Source organism: Cotesia glomerata, unplaced genomic scaffold (genome assembly GCF_020080835.1).
Source record: "Cotesia glomerata isolate CgM1 unplaced genomic scaffold, MPM_Cglom_v2.3 scaffold_15, whole genome shotgun sequence".
In the NCBI taxonomy this organism is placed as follows: domain Eukaryota; kingdom Metazoa; phylum Arthropoda; class Insecta; order Hymenoptera; family Braconidae; genus Cotesia; species Cotesia glomerata.
Genome location: NW_025401886.1, coordinates 132082 through 151190, shown reverse-complemented (window position 1 = coordinate 151190; position 19109 = coordinate 132082). Strand labels below are relative to the sequence as shown.

The 19109-nt window shown below is 30.6% G+C and overlaps 2 protein-coding genes across 3 annotated transcripts; one reads left to right on the top strand and one right to left on the bottom strand.

Moving 5' to 3' along the window:
- The first annotated feature begins 8656 nt into the window (after positions 1-8656).
- Positions 8657-10920, top strand: LOC123273869 (amine oxidase [flavin-containing] B-like). 2 transcript variants are annotated; one of them, XM_044741345.1, is made up of 7 exons: positions 8657-8916; positions 8996-9213; positions 9292-9567; positions 9630-9769; positions 10055-10504; positions 10569-10712; positions 10779-10920. In XM_044741345.1, the coding sequence occupies exons 1-7, from the start codon at positions 8772-8774 to the stop codon at positions 10903-10905; spliced, it is 1500 nt and encodes a 499-aa protein (XP_044597280.1). In that variant the 5' UTR covers positions 8657-8771; the 3' UTR covers positions 10906-10920. The 2 variants fall into 2 exon arrangements, with proteins under 2 accessions (XP_044597280.1, XP_044597281.1); XM_044741346.1 differs by lacking the exon at positions 10779-10920 and having other exon boundaries at positions 10583-10673.
- On the bottom strand, positions 10919-18951 carry LOC123273867 (NF-X1-type zinc finger protein NFXL1). The gene is made up of 3 exons (XM_044741343.1): positions 18566-18951; positions 18376-18488; positions 10919-13106 (listed from the first exon to the last, which is right to left on the bottom strand). Exons 1-3 carry the CDS (start codon positions 18845-18847, stop codon positions 11015-11017), a joined length of 2487 nt encoding a protein of 828 aa, XP_044597278.1. The 5' UTR covers positions 18848-18951; the 3' UTR covers positions 10919-11014.
- Positions 18952-19109: the final 158 nt, after the last annotated feature.

Sequence of the window (19109 nt, the reverse complement as noted above, 5' to 3'; positions counted from 1 at the left end):
GTCTCTTTTTTCTCAGAAACTTGTAGCCAACTTGGCCCCAACAGTTACAAATTCGGAAGTTGACCGCAAGTTGTCGCTAAGTTGGTGGCAACTATCTGACACCAACTTGGTTGGTCTGAAACTGTGGCTATCAGGGTGTGTCCGTGTGCAGGATAAATGCAGATTTCTACCTTATCCCGGAACGGTCATTAAGCTACGTATACTTTTCATCTCTGTCTTTTAATTGTCAAATTCTGTGAGCAGCGTTACTTTGTGCATTAAGGTTAGGCGTAGCTGAAGTTTTGTTTATAGCGAAATGCGAAAGTAATAAAAGAATTTCAAAGTAAAAATTAGAAATGAGTTTCGTTAAAATTAAAAATGAAAATGTTGCCGTAAAATTACCTGTGATGAACATTTTCATTAGGCCCCTCTCCTAGTGTGCAGAGATCCCTCGCGCTAACCAACGCCGACTAGAGTGGTCACCCATTCAAGTTGTGGCTTAAATGGATGATCGCCCAAGTCAGACGTGTGCCGCCCGGCTATCTCTGCCACTTTCAGAGGCTGGCAACGTAGCGCACATATTTTTATTTATTATCACTGAAAAGTAGTGGTGCGTGCCGGGATCGAACCCGGGTCCCACTCTTTCGAAAAGAGGGCACCGAGCCGACTAGGCTATTGCACGCCTCTTGACAAGATAATAATAAATAAACAACATGATACCAAAAAAAACAATAACAATTCCCAGAATAATCAATTTAAAATCGATTTTTTAGCTTTCTTTTTACATTTTTCTAAAGACGCTGCAAAAAAATCAACGTCTGAAACACTTTTATTAATAAGCCTGGAAATCCTATTTAGCGGAGAGCGCGCATATGGAAAAGTGCAATCGGAAAACGGAAAACCCAACCCAATGTTACCTAATTATTTAGATTTGTAAGCTATGCAATTTTATATTAATTTAGTAATTCTTAATTTTCACTCAACTTTGTAAAACACGGAATGTGATATAAATAAATAATTATTAAATACTACATAGTAAAATTTGAATAATTTCAAGTCTGAAAATTTGTAGTAAAAATACTGAAGAAAACCTAAATATATATTGTACACAAAGATAGTTACATTTTAAGTATTATTATTTCTTCATTGTGTGTTCAATCGATAGGTTTCAAGATTATTAAGATGATTAACACGCAATTTGCAGTGTAAACATTGCACCGAGCACTCATCATAGCAACCGACATTCCCCAACAACTGTCACAGTCATTATAACAACGCGAAACAGTATGTTAATCCGAATTTCCTTCTTCGTCAATCTAAAAAAGAAGAAATTAATTAAACAATCAAGTGCGCGCGTAATATGACGATGCGTAATTTGAGTTCTGTTTTCAAGCGAATTTTTATGGTGTTGCAGTACATTATATTCAAATTAATTGGATTGTCATTTTGGACAATTGATGTTACTGAGCTGTTCAATAACAGGCGTATGATTAATTACAAAAGTGACTTTTTAAAATATTCAATCATTGGTGTCGTGTATAATTTGTTGTTAATTATTGCTTTCGGTTCATTTTATATTTATGTTTTATTTTATTTGAATCATTTAGTAGGATTTCCGATGCATCTAGATTCGATATTGGCACTCCACGTCTATAAAGTTTTGTTAAATCTGGAAATAATAATAACGTTGGTAATTTGGTTCAATTACATTGTACGACGAAAAAAAATAATTGATGTGGTTGAACGCTTGATAAAATTGGACAAAAAATTACAAAAATACGATTTCATACTCAATGATTGTAAAAAAAATTGCCGTACTTATCTTATATTTTTTATAAATTTTGTTTTTTTTTCTTTTTTTATTGATTCAATTAAGAAAAGAAAATTGGTCAATATATGCGCTTATCATTAAGTTTATATTAATTATAGTAATGAGTTGGTCGATGATGCAATTTACGCTGATGATAAATCTGCCCTCGCAGTTTAGCAACCACGGTGGATCCACCATAGAACCACGGTAGTAGTGGACTTACTGTGGAGCCACGATGGAACCACGGTGGATCCATTGTGGATTTCGTGTCATTTTGCCATTGCGATTTCACCGTGGTTCAACAGCGGTCTTACAGTGGATTAACTGTGAATCTATTGTAGTTCGATCGTGGTTCCATCATGGTTCCATCTACGGTTTTATAGTGGAATTGTCGTGACTCTGCCGTGGTTCCACAGTGGTTTTACTGTGATTCAACCGTAAGTTAATTTGTGGTTTTGTTGTGGATTCATCGTGGATCCATCGTGATTTGGTGGTGATTCTACTGTGGTTCCACTCGTGGCTAAAAATTCAACTATACACTCTTGAAATATGTATAAATAAATAGTAAACAGTTTGAAGTTCTATCTCCTCATTGGTCTTTATAAAAAAATCCTAAAAATATGCTCAAAAATCAGGGCGTTAAACCAGAAGACCCCCTTGAATTTGTAGAGTTGGCAGATGAATTCTACATATACTGTCAGATAACAAATTTTCAACTTTTCTTATTAAATAAATAATACCATGAAACCAAGTGGGTGAGTGTGCCTAAAACAAAAGTAGTGAAATTAGAAAATATCTGTATATTCAGCAATTGCAAAAATGGCATTGTTTTTTAAGATAAAAAGATAATTGGTTTTTGGAATCGATTAATACTCTTGGTCAAAGGTTTTTTATTTTTTGCCGAATTCTTTAAGATTTCTAGCTGATAAGATTTCGGAATCACTCGGGACAATCACTTCAAATAAATTTTCATGAAAAGTTGACATTTAAAAATTAAAAATAAATAAGTAAATAAATAAATAATAATAACTACCTCAGAAAAAGAGTTTTTTTTTTCACAAATTTGAATTTTGAAAAAAAAAATTATTCTTTTCTAAATTCAACTTAGTTTACACATTTTCACTGCAAAAAGTTTTAAAATATATAAGAATCGATATATAAGAATCTGATAGAATCTGATAGATATATAAGAATCGATATATAAGAATCTGATAGAAAATCGTCAATAAAATTCATCCACTTGGTCAATCAATTTTTGGTGATTTGTTTCGTATTTTATGGATAAAAATAAACAAATAAAAAAAAAACATTTTTCGAAAATATTAATTTTTTGATATTTTTTCAGTTTTTTTTTTTTTAATCCAACAATTGACGTTTTTCATATTTTTTTTTATTCTAAAATTGAAATTTAACACAATTGTTTTTAATCCAAAAATGAAAATTTTTCAAAAAATGTAAAAAAATTTTTCTATTTTAGATTTACTCTAATAAAAAAAAATATTTTACAAGTAGAAAAAAAAATTCTTCAAAAATATTAATTTTTAGATATTTTGCTAAAACTTTTTTTTAACCCAAAATTTGACATTTTTCATAATTTGTTTTTAGTTAAAAAATTGACATGTTTCATAATTTTTCTTATCCCAAAAATTAACATTTTTGAAAAAAAAATTTTTCTATTTTAGATTTATTCTAAAAAAAAAAAAAATATCTATTAAGTAGAAAATAATCTAAACATGTTGATTTCACACCCCGTGAAAATACCCGAGTCAAAATTAAAAACATATTTTAAGCCTCCACAACCTACTCGAGGAGTTATAGGCTGAAATTATGGTTTTAGATTTTTTCGACTATTATGACACGTATATCAGAACTGTAATTTCAGCCTACAAGTGGTATATTTGTCCGCTTTTACCAAAGTTAGGCTGAAATCACCGTTTTAGAACCATAAATTGAGCCTACTGAGTCTACATCTCTACCGTAAAAAAGATCCTTATTGGTTAATACGATGTAAGCGAGGGGAAAGAAAGGAAAGGGGAATGGATTCAGATAAAAATGGCTGCTGTTAGCGGCATGCTATGTCCGGCGCATGCCATTTGATAAAAAAAGGATTTTGCCAATGTCATATCTATATTTTATTTATATTGTAGAGCTATCGCAAATTCAGACTGTGTGACTCTTAATTTAAACCTAACATTCGCTAATTATAGAAATAACATGAAAATCCGTTTTAACCGAGATTCGAACCCGAGCCGCGCGCTTGCCAGACCGATAACTAACCCCTACACCGTACGACCGATGAGTTGATATACATCTCATCATTCTCATAAACTAAATTTATATGGTGACGATTTTTCTGAAATTTTTGTATCTTTCTCTACCCTATTGAAAATAATTTTCAAAATTTTTTCAAATTTTCTTACCCAACCAAAAAAAAGTTACAAGTTATTTAAAGAAAAATATGTTTTTTTTTTTTTGTTAAATAACCATAACTTTTTTGAAAATTGACTTATTGGGATGTTTTTTTTTGAAAATTTTTGTTTTTAATTGTACTTTTAAAAAAAAAAATAAAAATAATAATTTGGATCAATATTCAACGTTTTTTTTGAAACTTTCGGAAAAAAAACGAAAATTTCGGGATAAATGCCATTTTTGATTTTCGATTTTTTTTTACAAAATATTTCAGCATTTTCTGCGAATTTCCTGAAATTTTAAGAGTGGCATTTTTTTTCTTACTATTTTTTTTAAAAATGAAAAAAAAAATTTTTTTTTAAATGTTTGTTTTTCGTTATGGCACTAAAAATTTTTCAGCAGATTTAGAAAACTTCAAAATCCGAGAAAAAAAAATAAAAACAAAAATTAAAAATAACAATCATCGAAAAGATTTGATTATTATTTTTCAATGAAGTTAGATCAAAAATTAAAAAAAGCATTCAATTTTTTTTTGTATTTTTTTTCCAAAACTACATGCAACAACAAAAAAATGAAATTGTTGTTTGATCCATTTTGGAGTAACGCATGAACTTTCAAAAATTTTGAGGCAATTAATTTCAAACAAAATTTGTTTGAAATTATTTTCATGTACACAGCAAAAAATATTTTTGTTGAATGATTTATAAACAGTAGACTTGAATGGAATGTGATTTCATTTTTTTACACGTTTAAATAATTTACATATCCTAAATTCAGGAGAATTTGAGTATTTTCTCACTATCAGACTATAGTTTTGAAAAAAAAAAAAATAATCCATCTTATCGATGATTGTCATTTAAAATTTTTTTTTCTCGGATTTTGAAGTTTTCTAAGTCTGCTGAAAAATTTTCAGTGGTATAACAAAAAACAAACATTGAAAAAAAATTTTTTTTTTCATTTCTAAAAAAGACAATAGAAAGAAAAAAAATGCCACTCTGAAAATTTTAGGAAATTCGCAAAAAATACTGGTTTTTTATAAAAAAAATGAATTGGAAATCAAAACTGAGCATCATCCCCAAATTTTCGTTTTTTCCAAAAGTTAAAAAAAAAAACGTAGAATATGAATCCAAATTATTATTTTGGTTTTTTTTTTTTCTAAAAAGTACATTTTAAAACAAAAATTAAAAAAAGAAAAAATCCAAATAAGTCAATTTTCAAAAAAGTTATGGTTATTTAACAAAAAAAAAAAACATATTTTTCTTTAAATAACTCGTAACTTTTTTTTGGTTGGGTAAAAATTTTTAAAAAATTTTTAAAATTGTTTTCAGTAGGGTAGAGAAAGATACAAAAATTTCAGGAAATCGAAAATCCTCGAGGTCAAGAGTGGTCGATTTGGCATGAAATGCCCCATATATAAACCCGAATATGTTAACGATAAACATTAGAAAAAGTTTAAGTTGAGATGTTATTGCTTATTACTGTCCGTATATTTTATGGATTATTGATCAATTGTTGCAACATTAATTACAATAGTCATAATTTTTATTTCAACTCTACACTTAAAAAATTTTTTGCAACGATAAAAGTTAAAAATTTTTTTAAGTCCAGTTTTTTAATTATAAAATTTTTGCTATTATAAAAATATTATGTTCTAAAAAATAAAAAGATGTAAACAACCTACAGACCCTCGAGGTAGGCTCTTTAGGCTCAAAATACAGTTTTAAACTGTGATTTCGATCTCAACAGCCTATTTTTAGGCCGATAAGGGTGAAAATACAGTTTTAAATTTCCATGCAAACCCAACAACAAAAGAAAGGAGGCTCAATAGGCTCAAATCATTTTTTTAATTTTGACTCGGGTAAGCAATTACCGAATCTTACAATTGAGAATAGAAGTATAAGATAAATAATTGAGAATGGGAAACTAAATTTCAATTTTGAATGTCTGTAGATATAATTATTATTATTCATTTAATTTCTTCGTAAAATTTCTTATCAGATTCCACTTAGAACTTAGTCATTTGAAGACGCGTCATTTAAAAAGTTTATGTGACTACTGAGATTCAACTTTTCTCAGTCGGCGGTGTAGCGATGCGGGTAGCGCGTAAGTCTGGCGAGCGATAGGTTCCGAGCTCGCTTCTATATAAGAACTTCGGTTTATATAAAAACTAGCCGTGAACACCCGCTTCGCCGGGTCATTTTTAATAGTGCAGTTATTTGTTGATATTAGAAAATTTTTTGAGATGTTTTAAAAGTTACGAAAACAATCCAGCATATTTTCGACCAATAAGAATACACTTTGAAGCTTTCTACTTTACTCGGAGTTATTCTAGATCATTCTAGAATTTTCTAAATCACTCTCATTCAATCAGAATCTACACAGTAAAAAAATTTTCGTCAAATTTAACACAAATATTTGTGTTACTGACTGTTTTTACACAAACCAATATTAATTCAACATTTTAGTGTGTTAAATCAACACATGAGAATGTGAAATTCTACACACTGGAGTGTAATATTCTACACAAAAATTTTTACACTACACAATGACGAAAAATTTTTTACTGTGTAAACGTAAATTTAGAACTTCCTAGATCACTTTAGAATTTTCTAGAACATTCTCATTTGATCAGAATCTAAACGTAGATTTTAAAACTTCCTATATCATTCTAGAATTTCCCAGATCATTCTAGAAATTTCTAGATCATTCTAGAATTTTTTAGAACATTCTCATTCGATCAGAATCTAAACGTAGATTTTAGAATTTCTCAGATCATTTTAAAATCTTCCAGAACATTCTCATTTGATCACAATCTAAACGTAGATTTTACAACTTCCCACATCATTTTAAAACTTCCCAGATCATTCTAGAATATTCTCATTCGATCAGAATCTAAATGTAGATTTTAGAACTTCCCATATCATTTTAAAACTTCTCAGATCATTCTAGAAATTTCTAGATTATTCTAGAATTTTCTAGTACATTCTCATTTGATCAGAATCTAAACGTAGATTTTAGAACTTCCCCAATGATTTTAGAACTTCTTAGATCATTCTAGAATTTTATAGAACTTTCTCATGCAATTAGAATCTAAACTTAGATTTTATAACTTCCTAAATCATTTTAGAAACTTCTAGAACATTCTCATTTGATCAGAATCTAAACGTAGATTTTAAAACTTCCTATATCATTCTAGAATTTCCCAGATCATTCTAGAAATTTCTAGAACTTTCTCATGCGATCAGAATCTAAACTTAGATTTTAGAACTTCCTAGATCATTTTAGAATATTCTAGGACATTCTCATTTGATTAGAATCTAAATGTAGATTTTAGAACTCCCCATTTAATTCTAGAATTTCCCAGATCATTTTAGACATTTCTGGATCATTCTTGAATTCTCTAGAACATCCTCATTCGTTTAGAATCTAAATGTCAATTTTATAACTTCCCCGATCATTTAAAAATTTTCTAGAACATTCTCAATTGATCAGTATCTAAACGTAGAATTTAAAACTTCCCAGATCATTCTAGAAATTTCTGGATCATTCTAGAATTTTCTAGAACAATTTCGATCAATCAGAACATTGATATACATATTAAAGCTTTCTAGATCATTCCAGAACAATCCAGACTATTTCAGACTAATGATAGTCTCACATTCTTAAAGTTGACATCTTTCAACCCCTGTATCTTTTACACCCTTATAATTATCGACTTGCAACCACCATAGTGCACGATGGGAACCTTGTACTTATTGCCACAGATAAACACTATTCGTCTGCGATGCATAGTTTTGGCTGCAAAGTGAAATATAGGGACACACACCTCCAATTTTATATATATATATATATATATATATATATAAAGATTTTTTTCCGAGTAGATTGTGTACGTTTACTGATAAAAATTAATAATTTCAGCTGTGTGATTTTTCATGGACTTTGTTACACCGACAATTGGAATGCTGCGTTTGTAATTTCATAAACACAGATGTTACTCTGTTACTCACGATAAGTTTAAATTAAAATTAATTTCTAATATCTTTTAGCATGATATAATTAAAATAGTGAAAAACTTATTTTTCAAACTTTTGATATTCATAATTTGTTCACAGTTGTTGGATACGGTTGTGAAGTATACAGTAATCCTGATTGAATTCCGAATGAGTTGATTTTTTAATATTTAATTCTGCTGTCACATTTTTCCGAGCTAAAAGAAATCTATTTTTAATACAACATTTCAAATATTGGATTTAATTACTGATATTTGAAATCATTTTTGCTAATGATATATTCTATACATACTTCGTTAAATAATCATTATAATATATTTCTGTGATTATGCGTGTGTTTTTATTTAACAAAGTGATTTGAATAGATAATTTAATTACTATAAATTGTAATTTCTTATTGCTCGTAAAAAAAAAAAATAAATAAATATTGTGGTGTTTGAATATGAAGATACAAATAATTTATGGCGCATGTGCAAGCAAGTTCAATATTTTATAAATTTATAACCTAATTTTCCCAGATCTTGTTAGAAGCAAATATAGTTTTATTGTTCTTATACTTAATGGAAGAATCCAATGACGTTATTTTTGATGGTGAGAATAATTATGACATAATTATCATTGGTGGTGGATTGACGGGATTGACAGCTGGATACTATTTATTGAACAAAAATGTCAATCTTTCTGTGTTGATTATCGAAAGTCAAGGTTATGTTCATATTTTATTCAAAGGTTTATGATATCAAAATTAAAAAAAAAGATAATAATTATTTTTTACCTCAAATAGATAAAGTTGGAGGCCGCTGTAAAAATATTAATGGATTCTACGGCCATGAATTCCAAAAAAATTTTACAAATTTACTTGACAATCTGAACATAGCAGTAATTAATGGACGAAAAAGTGATTTTGAGAAAATGATTCTGCGAATGAAAAAAAGAAAATTAGTTAATATTCATGAAGATTCTTCAATTATTTCTTCACAAGTCTGTTATTTTTTTAAATCGGTACACTACTTTCTACTTTAATAATTTTTATTTGAGTTATAAATTAAAAACTATTTTTATTTATTATTTCATGAAAAGATTGAAATATGTTGTAAGAAACCAGATTTTGAAGACTATACAAAAGATGATGATGCCAAATATTTAGCTAGCTTAAGCGTTAGTGATTACATCGACAATTTGGTTTTTTCTTCAAGTGCTAGATCCATTTGTCGTAGTTACATTTCAGCAATTTGCGGTGTTAATAATCTGAAAAAAGTATCTTGTTTATGGCTGTTTGTTATGTTGAATAATTCTGGCGGATTTTTTCGACGGCTGAAGTATTTATTCAACAACAACACAAGATTTTTTATTGAAGTAAGTATAACTTATTGAATCAAAACTTTCTATTTTTAATTTATGTTGAATGTAATTTTTAGGGAGGCATTGCTCAAGTGATAAGTAGGTTAGAAGATCAAATTATTGAAGGAAACGGATTGATTAATTGTTCAGAGCATGTTGTTAAAATTAAACAAGGTGATATTGGTATTCAAATTACTACTTCATTAAAAACATATAAGTAATTAATTTTTGAATTCATAATTCTCGTACTATTTGTAAAATATTAGCTAGAGGCTTTGAGTCGTAAATTTTTGTTACTTACGTTCTTTAACATGGCTGCCATGATCCAACATGGCGGCGCGTGAAACTAAAAACGCTCACTTGAAGTTTTTGACGCTTTTTTTAGATTGTTCATGTTAATGAATTTATTTCAAATTATTTTATCAGATGAACAAAAAGTGAACAATTTTAATAAAAATATTTTCTTCTAAGATTTTTTGACAGTTTACTTCTTTTTTTTTAGGTGTAATTACGTTGTTATTGCGGTACCACCACCAGAAAGTTCAAACATTATAATAGAATCAATGAATTACGATAAAAATTTATTGAAATTCATTAAGATTCAATCTTTGTTCGTCTCTGAACCTTCAGTATATTTTGAAATAACCTACAAATCTCCATTCTGGGCATCAAATTACTCTGGAAGTGTAATGACAATTCTAAGTAAAAAATTAAATCTTAAGTTTTGCTATGATGCGTCCCAGGAAGATTCAAATTTACTAGCCGGTTTTATAAACCACCCTGAAGCGTCATTTTTTGGCAAAATGAACTTATTTCAAGCGTTGAATCAATCCTTTTGTACTGACGAAGCAGATAACTACTTACACTATTGTGAAATGAACTGTACAACAAACATTCTGAAACCTTGCTCAGTGGCTAATCATCACAATCCCTTGACAAATCCAACGCAAAAGTATTCACATTTTTTCTTTACAATCACATTTTTTTATCCTATTGGTAAAAAGTAAAATTTTCAGAATTTATTTCGCAGCTAGTGAGTACTCGAAATCTTATCCAGGCACTGCAGAGGGCGCAATTGCAGCTGGTGAACATGTTGCCTGTTTGTTATTGTATTATGCGCGGCCACAAGCATTAGAGGTGTCGGAAATTTTGAAATACATGTAAGTTTATTCTTTATTTATTTTTCTTATGAAAACTTTTTACGAATTCAATAATTTTTGTTTCAGACCGCAGAAAGATTGTCTTCAGAAGAAGAAATGTACTCAATTTAAATACATTCATTCAATCTTATTTTTTACAAACATTGCTATATTGTTGACATTATTATGGAAAACTTATTCTTCGAAGAAATAAAATGAGTTAAATTATGATCATTATAATTTATTAACTAATCATCATGAGCATAACACATAACTTTGGTAAGTTGTATAAAATTACAAATAAAATCTAAGATATTTATAAATTATTGATCGAAATATACGGTAGTAATCCACGCCAAAAGAGTCAAACAAACTCCCAGTACCATAAACTGTAAAAAAATGTAATCATTCTTCTGACCTTGGTCCAAATTTTCGTCCGTTTTAACACTTTTATGCCTGGGCTTGAACTTGCGTTCAAACTTTTCAATTTCTTTTCTATTTTTAATTTCTTCTTCCCGTTTCTTCTTTTCCAATTCAGCCTCCCTAAGTCTCTCCTTCTCAATCTTTAGCGCCTCGCAGCGGTCGTCACACGCAACAACGGCATTGCCTCTCTGAACATCAACGCACATAAAGTTCTTCTTGATTCTCGCGCAAGAACACGTAACCTTAACGCGTTTGTTGCAATTTTCTTTACTGCGACACGCTCCAGGATGACAATTGTCAATACATCGATGCCCACAAGCATAATTTTTCGGGCACTGATTCCCGCACTTCAGTAGTTCATTTTTCTGATCAAGGGTGGCGCTAGTCAGCTCCGAGCAGCGTTTGTAGAGACTATTGATTCCACAATGACACGGAATTTTGACAATCTGTTTACAAGCTGGACAAGGCGCTGGATGGCAAGGTTTCGGACATGCGTGTGAGCAACCTTGTGGTCTGGGTAACAAACAAGGAAGTTCACATTGTTTGCAAAGTTCATTGCTTCCAGGACTATCATTCAATTTATGGCAAAGCAATTCACATGTATGGTTGCTGCATTTCAGCAATTGTCCGCACTCGCGTAAGCAAGATGTCGGTACTGCTTTGTAGCACGGCCAGGGCTTTGTTTCATGGCCGCCAAGACAAGTCACCATCACAGAAACTTCACAAGGTGGACAGGGAAAAGTTTTGAGCTGCATAGCTTCTTGAGGAGTCTCCCAAGGACCAGCTGGTTGATGGGACCCATTTACAAGGACTTTGACCCAGACATTTTGGTGGCAAATTACTTTACAATCATGTCCGCATTGTTTGTACACCAAGCCGCATATTTTCCGACAAGGTGGGCAGGGGCCTTGGTGACACTTGTGGGATTCGCGTTTAGTGTGATGGCAGTCAGGTGGAATTTTGCATAACTTTGTACATTTTGGCGGTTTGATTCGCTTTGTTGTTCCGCAAGGAACGGTAATTTTAGATCCACCGCAGCGACATTGAATGACTACTGTTCTTGGACAAGGATAACAAGGTCCACTGTGACACCGAGCCGGACATTTATGCTTTCTGCAGTTCAACAGATTGTCGCATGTTTTTTCACAAACGTTGTAATTGTTGGTCGCAATGCAGTCGCAACATTTTTTGTTGCACGGATGTCGGCCACATTGTCGAATTTGGGTGCATTTTTTGTTGCAATGAAAGTCTTTCGTACATGCTATCTCTTTGGTGAAGCTACCGCAGCGACATTGTTTGGTTACTACTTCTAGACACTGACCACAGGCATCCGGATGGCAGCGCATGTTGCAGAAGTGGGATTTGCAGTCTAGTAGTTTGTTACAAGTGTCGCCACAGGTCGGTACAGTAGGTTGCGTACACGAAACTTGGTATCGCTTCTTTCCACATGGACAAGTGCGGTTTTTAGCTAATGGACACTCACCACAGTCTGTGAGAAGATGGCAAAATCCAGAACACTTGTGAATTCGGCATGGTAGTAATCTACCGCATGGTTTTTCGCAGTTCCATATAGATTCTCGACACATTCGCGTGGCGATTTGGTCCGCGCAGTGACAGGGAACTGTCACCGAGCTGATACAAGGTGGACATGCTCCGGAATGACAAATTTCGGGACACTTATGATTGCAAGGAAGATTTTTGGCACACGGGCTTCCGCAGCTCCAGAATTTGGCGTTGCACCGTCGAGGTTGCGCACCTTTTTTTCCGCAGTAACAGCTGGTTGAAACCATTTTTGGACATGGTGGACATGGTCCTGGGTGACAGAGCAGAACGCATACGTGTCCGCATTCAGGCTGTAATAATTTACCGCAAGTTTCTTCACAAGAGTGGGGAATCATCCAGGGTTGGTAAGGCGGGTTCATCGTTTTACCGCAAAAGCAGAAGTAGTTTGTTGGCGCCTCGGATTCGGGATACTCTTGACGACATTTTGGACTGGGGAAATAAATATTGTGGTAAATTAGAGAAATATAAATTTATTTAATTAGTTTTGAAAAGTTTCAAGTGAAAGTTTTTTATCATTTTCAGATTTGAAATACATAAAAATTTAATGAAATTTCTTATGGATTTTAAATATGAAATAATGAATTTTGGAGGTGGAAATAATTTTTAACTTCCCGCTTAGAAAATTGAAAATTTTCAAAAATCGGGAAGTTATTGTTTTCACCCCGTTTTTCGAAAATCGAGTTTTCATCAGATCTCGACGTTTTGAAGTCCTAAGAAGCTTTCCTGACTATTTCCGCGGTGATGTCACCGTGTCTGTATGTATTTACAATCGCGTGCATTAATTCGGGTAGGTTTCTATGTTTACAGTTTTTTTGCCACTTCTAAATTTGGCCGTTTCTAAACTCTAAACTTTGAAATCTGTAAATTTAGCCGTTTGTAAATTTAGCGAAACGTAAAAAATGATATCACTAAAATGAGAAAAATATAAATAATTTCAAAAATAATTTATGCCTATGATAAAATTCGACAAAAGAAAAAACGTCCATGTAAAAAAAATAAAATTCCTAAATAAAGCCGTTTGTAAAATCAGCGAGTTAAAAACTTGGAATTATTAAAATAACGCTAGCTTTAAAATAGCCGAATTAAAAAAAAAGAATTATTAAAATTCTTTCAAATTAAAATGTAAACAGTTGAAAAAAAGAAATATTTAAAAAAATGAAATTAAAAAATTAGAAAATAATAAATTTAGCCGATTGAAAACCTCGCCACGTGAATTTAGCCGATTCTAAACTTGGAAATTAATAAAATTAGCCAATTCTAAACTTGGAAATTAATAAAATTAGCCAATTCTAAATTTGGAAATTAATAAAATTAGCCGTTTGTAAACCTCAGGATTCTAAAAATTAGCCGTTTCTAAACCTTGCGATCATAAAAATTATCATTCATAACTTTCATAATTTATTAAATAAAATTAGCTGATTCTAAACTTGGAAATTAATAAAATTAGCCGTTTGTAAACCTCAGGATTCTAAAAATTCGCCGTTTCTAAACCTTGCGATCATAAAAATTATCATTTATAACTTTCATAATTTATTAAATAATCCTATTATTATTATATGAGAGGTTTCGACCTATATACTAACTCATCATGACATCTTTGGAACCATTAACCCTTGAGACTTGAAATTTGAGAGGAATATTCCTTTTGCCGAGTACAGGTCAGCTAAGAAACTAATTTTAAAACATTTAAGTAATAATTTCGCCAAATTTTAATCCTATAGCAGCTATAGAATAAAAGTTATAATTTTTTTGAACTAAACAAAATATTCCTTTGAAAAGGAATATTCCTCCCAAATTTCAAGTCTCAAGGGTTGATGATTCCAAAGATGTCTTGATGAGTCAGTATATAGGTGGAAACCTCTCATATAATTATAATTATAATAATAATAATAATAATAATAATAATAATAGGATTGTTTAATAAATTATGAGGTTTATAAATGATATAATTTTTATGATCGCAATTCCTGTTGAAAACATCCGATTGATATAAGTAGACGTAAGATACTCTTAAAGTTAATTTACCGATAAAAACCTATTTAACTAAAGTTATCATAAAACTGGACACTCCACCAGAAAACACTTTTTACCATTACGCTATGTTATTGGATTTTCTAATAGAACCCACTTGCTTTAGTACATCTTGGTAAATCCAGATAGAAATTCTCTAGGCATACAAATTCCATTAAAATCCAGATAGAAATTCTCGAGACATATAAATTCCATTAAACTTTCCGTTTTTTTCCTTTGAAAATTTGTATAGATATGTATATGGATTTGCAGCGACAAAAGCACATTAGACCCCAATAAAGTTATTTTTTATTGGAATCTATGGGATTATTTCAACAGGGAAGGTTTAGAAACGGCTAGTTTTTAGAATCCTGAGGTTTACAAACGGCTAATTTTATTAATTTCCAAGTTTAGAATCAGCTAATTTTATTAATTTCCAAGTTTAGAATCGGCTAATTTTATTAATTTTCAAGTCTATAGAATCGGCTAAATTAACGTAGTGAGGTTTTCAATCGGCTAAATTTATTATATTCAAATTTTTTAATTCCTTTTTTTCAACTGTTTACATTTTAATTTGAAAGAATTTTAATAATTCTTTTTTTTTAATTTAATTCGGCTATTTTAAAGCTAGCGCTATTTTAATAATTCAAGTTTTTAACTCGCTGACTTTACAAACAGCTTTATTTAGAATTTTATTTTTTTTACATGGACGTTTTTTCTTTTGTCAAATTTTATTATATGCATAAATTATCTTTGAAATTATTTATATTTTTCTTATTTTAGTGATATTGTTTTTTACGTTTCGCTAAATTTACAAACGGTTAAATTTACAGATTTCAAAGTTTAGAATATAGAAACGGCCAAATTTAGAAGTGGCAAAAAAACTGTAATCATAGAAACCTACCCGAATTAATGCACGCGATTGTATGTATGTATGTATGTATGTATGTATGTATGTATGTATGTGTGTGTGTGTGTGTGTGTGTGTGTGTGTGTGTGTGTGTGTGTGTGTGTGTGTGTGTGTGTAAATCTATCATAACTTTTGAACGGATCATCCGATTCGATCGAAATAAGCAGCGTTTTAAAGAGTTCCTTTGTCCCTAGAATTCTGATACTAATTTACAGAATTTGAATCGATCAATTTTGAGAAATCTTAAAAATAAAATTTCTGAAAATTCGTTTTTTTTATAATATCTTTTAAACGGCTGAACCAATCAATTCCAAACACTAGTCAGCTCTTAACCTCAAAAAACCACGTCGATTGCTACCAGCCCGGTCAAAATCGGTTGATTTGTTCGTGAGATATCGTTGTCGAAAAAAATTGAAAAAAAAATGTTTTTTTCAGAATTTCTATGAAATTTTTAGACTGACCAGTTTACGCTCAAAGATTTTTCAAAAAACTACGTTGAATGCCGTGAACCACGAGAAAATCGGTTAATTCATTAAAAAGTTATTGCGGTTTGATAATTCAAAAAATAGTGTTCTATAAAACTTCCATTAGCTCGAAGAGCTCAAAAGCACAGAACAGCAATTTATTTGAGCTCGGAGAGCTCAAAATTACACTAAAATTATATTTTTTAGAGCTTAAAAAATAAGTGAATTGTTGAGCACTTAGGTATGGAGGTAGCGGGAAGTTGCAGGGATGGCCTTTAGGGTCAACCGTTTTCCTAATTTTTTTTTTCATGAGAATCACTTGAAATTCTTCAATAAAATGATTTAAGACCTAATTAAGAGATTATTTGTAATAAAATAGAAAATATCCAATTTAATCAATAAATTTTGACGTTGATTATCATTCAAGCCTATTTTCTTGAAAATATTAACGAAAAATGTTAACTTTATCATGAACAAAAATAAAATTAAATATCTTTAATATTTTAGATCAATAGTAAGAGAATTATTTCTCATTCATTATTGATCCTAAATATAAAAACATATCAAGTATTATTCAATTATTTATGTAAGTATGCTGAACTCATAGGCCTTGTTACCCTTTTAAACGTAAAATATTCAATTTTATTTTTGTTTATAGTAAAAATGACAATTTTTTGTTGATATTTTATAAAAAATTCCCTTAAAAAACAATAAACAAAAATTTATTTCTAAATATTTATAATGGAAAATTGATATTTTAAAAATATTTTTCTATTTTTGACGAGTTTTAATAAAAAAAATTAGAAAAACGGTAGACCCTGAGGGCCATCCCTGCAACTTCCCGCTAATTCCATACCTAGGTGCTTAAAATTGCACCAAGGATATTTTCGAGCTCTCCGAGCTAAAAAATACAATTTATGTGTTATTTTGAGCTCTCCGAGCTTAAAATAAGAGATAAAGGGAGCTCTTCGAGCTCAAAAGTCTGATAGAAGTCTCATAGAATAATATTTTTTAAATTTTCAAACCGCAATGACTTTTGAACGGATTAACCGATTTTCCACGCGGTTGGCGGCATTTGACGCTGTTTTTTCAGCCTCATAAAGAATCTTCAAGTTTGAATTGATAAAACTAGGAAATTCGGAGTAATTCTGAAAAAATCCTTTTTTCGGTTTTCTTTCGTTCACGATATTTTTTGAACGAATTGACCGGTTTTGATCGGTTTGACGGCGATCGACGTAATTTTTTGATGTTAATAGCTGATTAGTTTTTGAAACTGATCGGTAAAGCTGTTTAAAAGTTATTCCGAAAATGTCGGAGGTATGTTAAAAAAACACTTGTTTCCAAATATTTCGTCGAGGATATCTCTCGAACCAATCAACCGATTTTTACGTCCTTGTCAGTGATCGACGCGGTTTTTTAAGTTCTAAAAATTATTTTATTTCATCAAAAACGATCCGAAAAGAAATGTCGAAGTTATGTGAAAAAAACACTTTTTTTGGTTTTCTTTCGTTCACGATATCTCTTGAACGAATCAACCGATTTTGACCGGATTAGCAGCAATCGACGTGGTTTTTTAAGGTTAAAACCACTTAAAAAATTTTTTTTCTTAGTTTTTTTGAGGGAACTCTTTAGAATGCCGTTTGGTAGGTTCTGAACGGTTTAGTTGTTCAGAAGTTATAAGCGAGTCACATAGTCACACACACACACATACATAGTGACAACATCGCGGGGGTAATCAGGGAGGCTTCCTGTGGCCTTAAAACGTCGAGATCTGATGAAAGCTCGATTTTTGCAAAACGGGGTGAAAACAATAACTTCCCGATTTTTTAAAATCTTCGATTTTCTTAGCGGGAAGTTAAAAATGTGATTACTGAAAAAAAATTCTTCGTGTCATTCTTATAAATTGAAGTTAAGTAGAAACTGAACAATTAATATTAAATCAAAATTTTGAATTATATTAAATAAATAAATTTCGTGAGAAGCAATAAAATACAATTTCGAAATTAATTTTTCTTTGAATAAATCAATAATTATCGATGACGTAAAACTATATAAAAATTAAATTAATAGTAACCATAAAAAAATAATGAGACTAAAATTAGTAGACACTTGAAAATTTTTTGATTTTTCTTGAAAAATAAACTAGGTGTAAAAAATCATTTTTAAAAAATTGCATTCATAATTTTTCTGAGCTTCTAAATATGATACTTGTCAAATAAATTTTTCTTACTCTAATTTATTTGATAAAAAAAAATTCTCAAAAAATTATGACCTGTCTCTCAATTACAGTATCATAAGAAAATAAATTTATTACCATGCCCATAATTTATCGATCTTTTTTTCTTGCTTGTACATCAAGCTATCCCGTATCCAATGTTGAATACACATAAGATGCATGAATGAATAGCATGTTCCACAGCTCCATATCTAAAAAACAATTTTCATAATTAATCTAACTTACAATATTAAAAAAAAAAAAAAAAACCCTAAAACATTTAACTTACGGGATCAGATTTTTTGACAGTCGAAATGCAAATCAAGCAGACAGCTCCTCCAGATTGAAAGATTTCAGTCAAGTAGGACAAAGTTTTTCCACCATCGCCACCCTCGCACTGATAAGACGACAGAGTTTTATTAACAGCTTGCTGCAGTCGCTCGCTGTTATTATTAATTTTTTCTTCATCGTCATCATCATCGTCGTCGCTTGATGATTCAATAGTATTTTTATTCAAGTACCGCTGGATTGATGCCTGGTTTTCAGCTTGCGCACGTTTAAATTTCTTCATTGTTTATTTATATTTATTTATTTCAAAAAACACTACTGCCGGTCTGAGTTGGATTGCGCGATAAATTATTTATTTAGTGGTTATGCTGTAATTGTGATGTTTTCGTTTAGCGCAATTGATAACATTCATTCTCCAAATAAAAAAATATCCTTACTCTATCTAGTGGATGATTGAAGTACTACCCTGATAGCCACCTTACCTATAACTTACTGTCAATCGTCAATCTACGTCCGCAATTTGAAGCAAACTTGACGGAAAGAGT

What these genes read in the sequence shown, in the direction of transcription:
- LOC123273869 (XM_044741345.1), top strand. Translation starts at nt 8,772, where the DNA reads ATGGAAGAATCCAATGACGTTATTTTTGATGGTGAGAATAATTATGAC. An exon ending in TCTGTTATTTTTTTAAATCG is followed by an intron (nt 9,214 to 9,291) that starts GTACACTACTTT and finishes TTTCATGAAAAG; the next exon opens with ATTGAAATATGTTGTAAGAA. An exon ending in TCGGAAATTTTGAAATACAT is followed by an intron (nt 10,713 to 10,778) that starts GTAAGTTTATTC and finishes TTTTTGTTTCAG; the next exon opens with ACCGCAGAAAGATTGTCTTC.
- LOC123273867 (XM_044741343.1), bottom strand. Translation starts at nt 18,847, where the DNA reads ATGAAGAAATTTAAACGTGCGCAAGCTGAAAACCAGGCATCAATCCAG. An exon ending in CTGTCAAAAAATCTGATCCC is followed by an intron (nt 18,489 to 18,565) that starts GTAAGTTAAATG and finishes ATTGTTTTTTAG; the next exon opens with ATATGGAGCTGTGGAACATG. An exon ending in ATCGATAAATTATGGGCATG is followed by an intron (nt 13,107 to 18,375) that starts GTAATAAATTTA and finishes TTATTTCCCCAG; the next exon opens with TCCAAAATGTCGTCAAGAGT.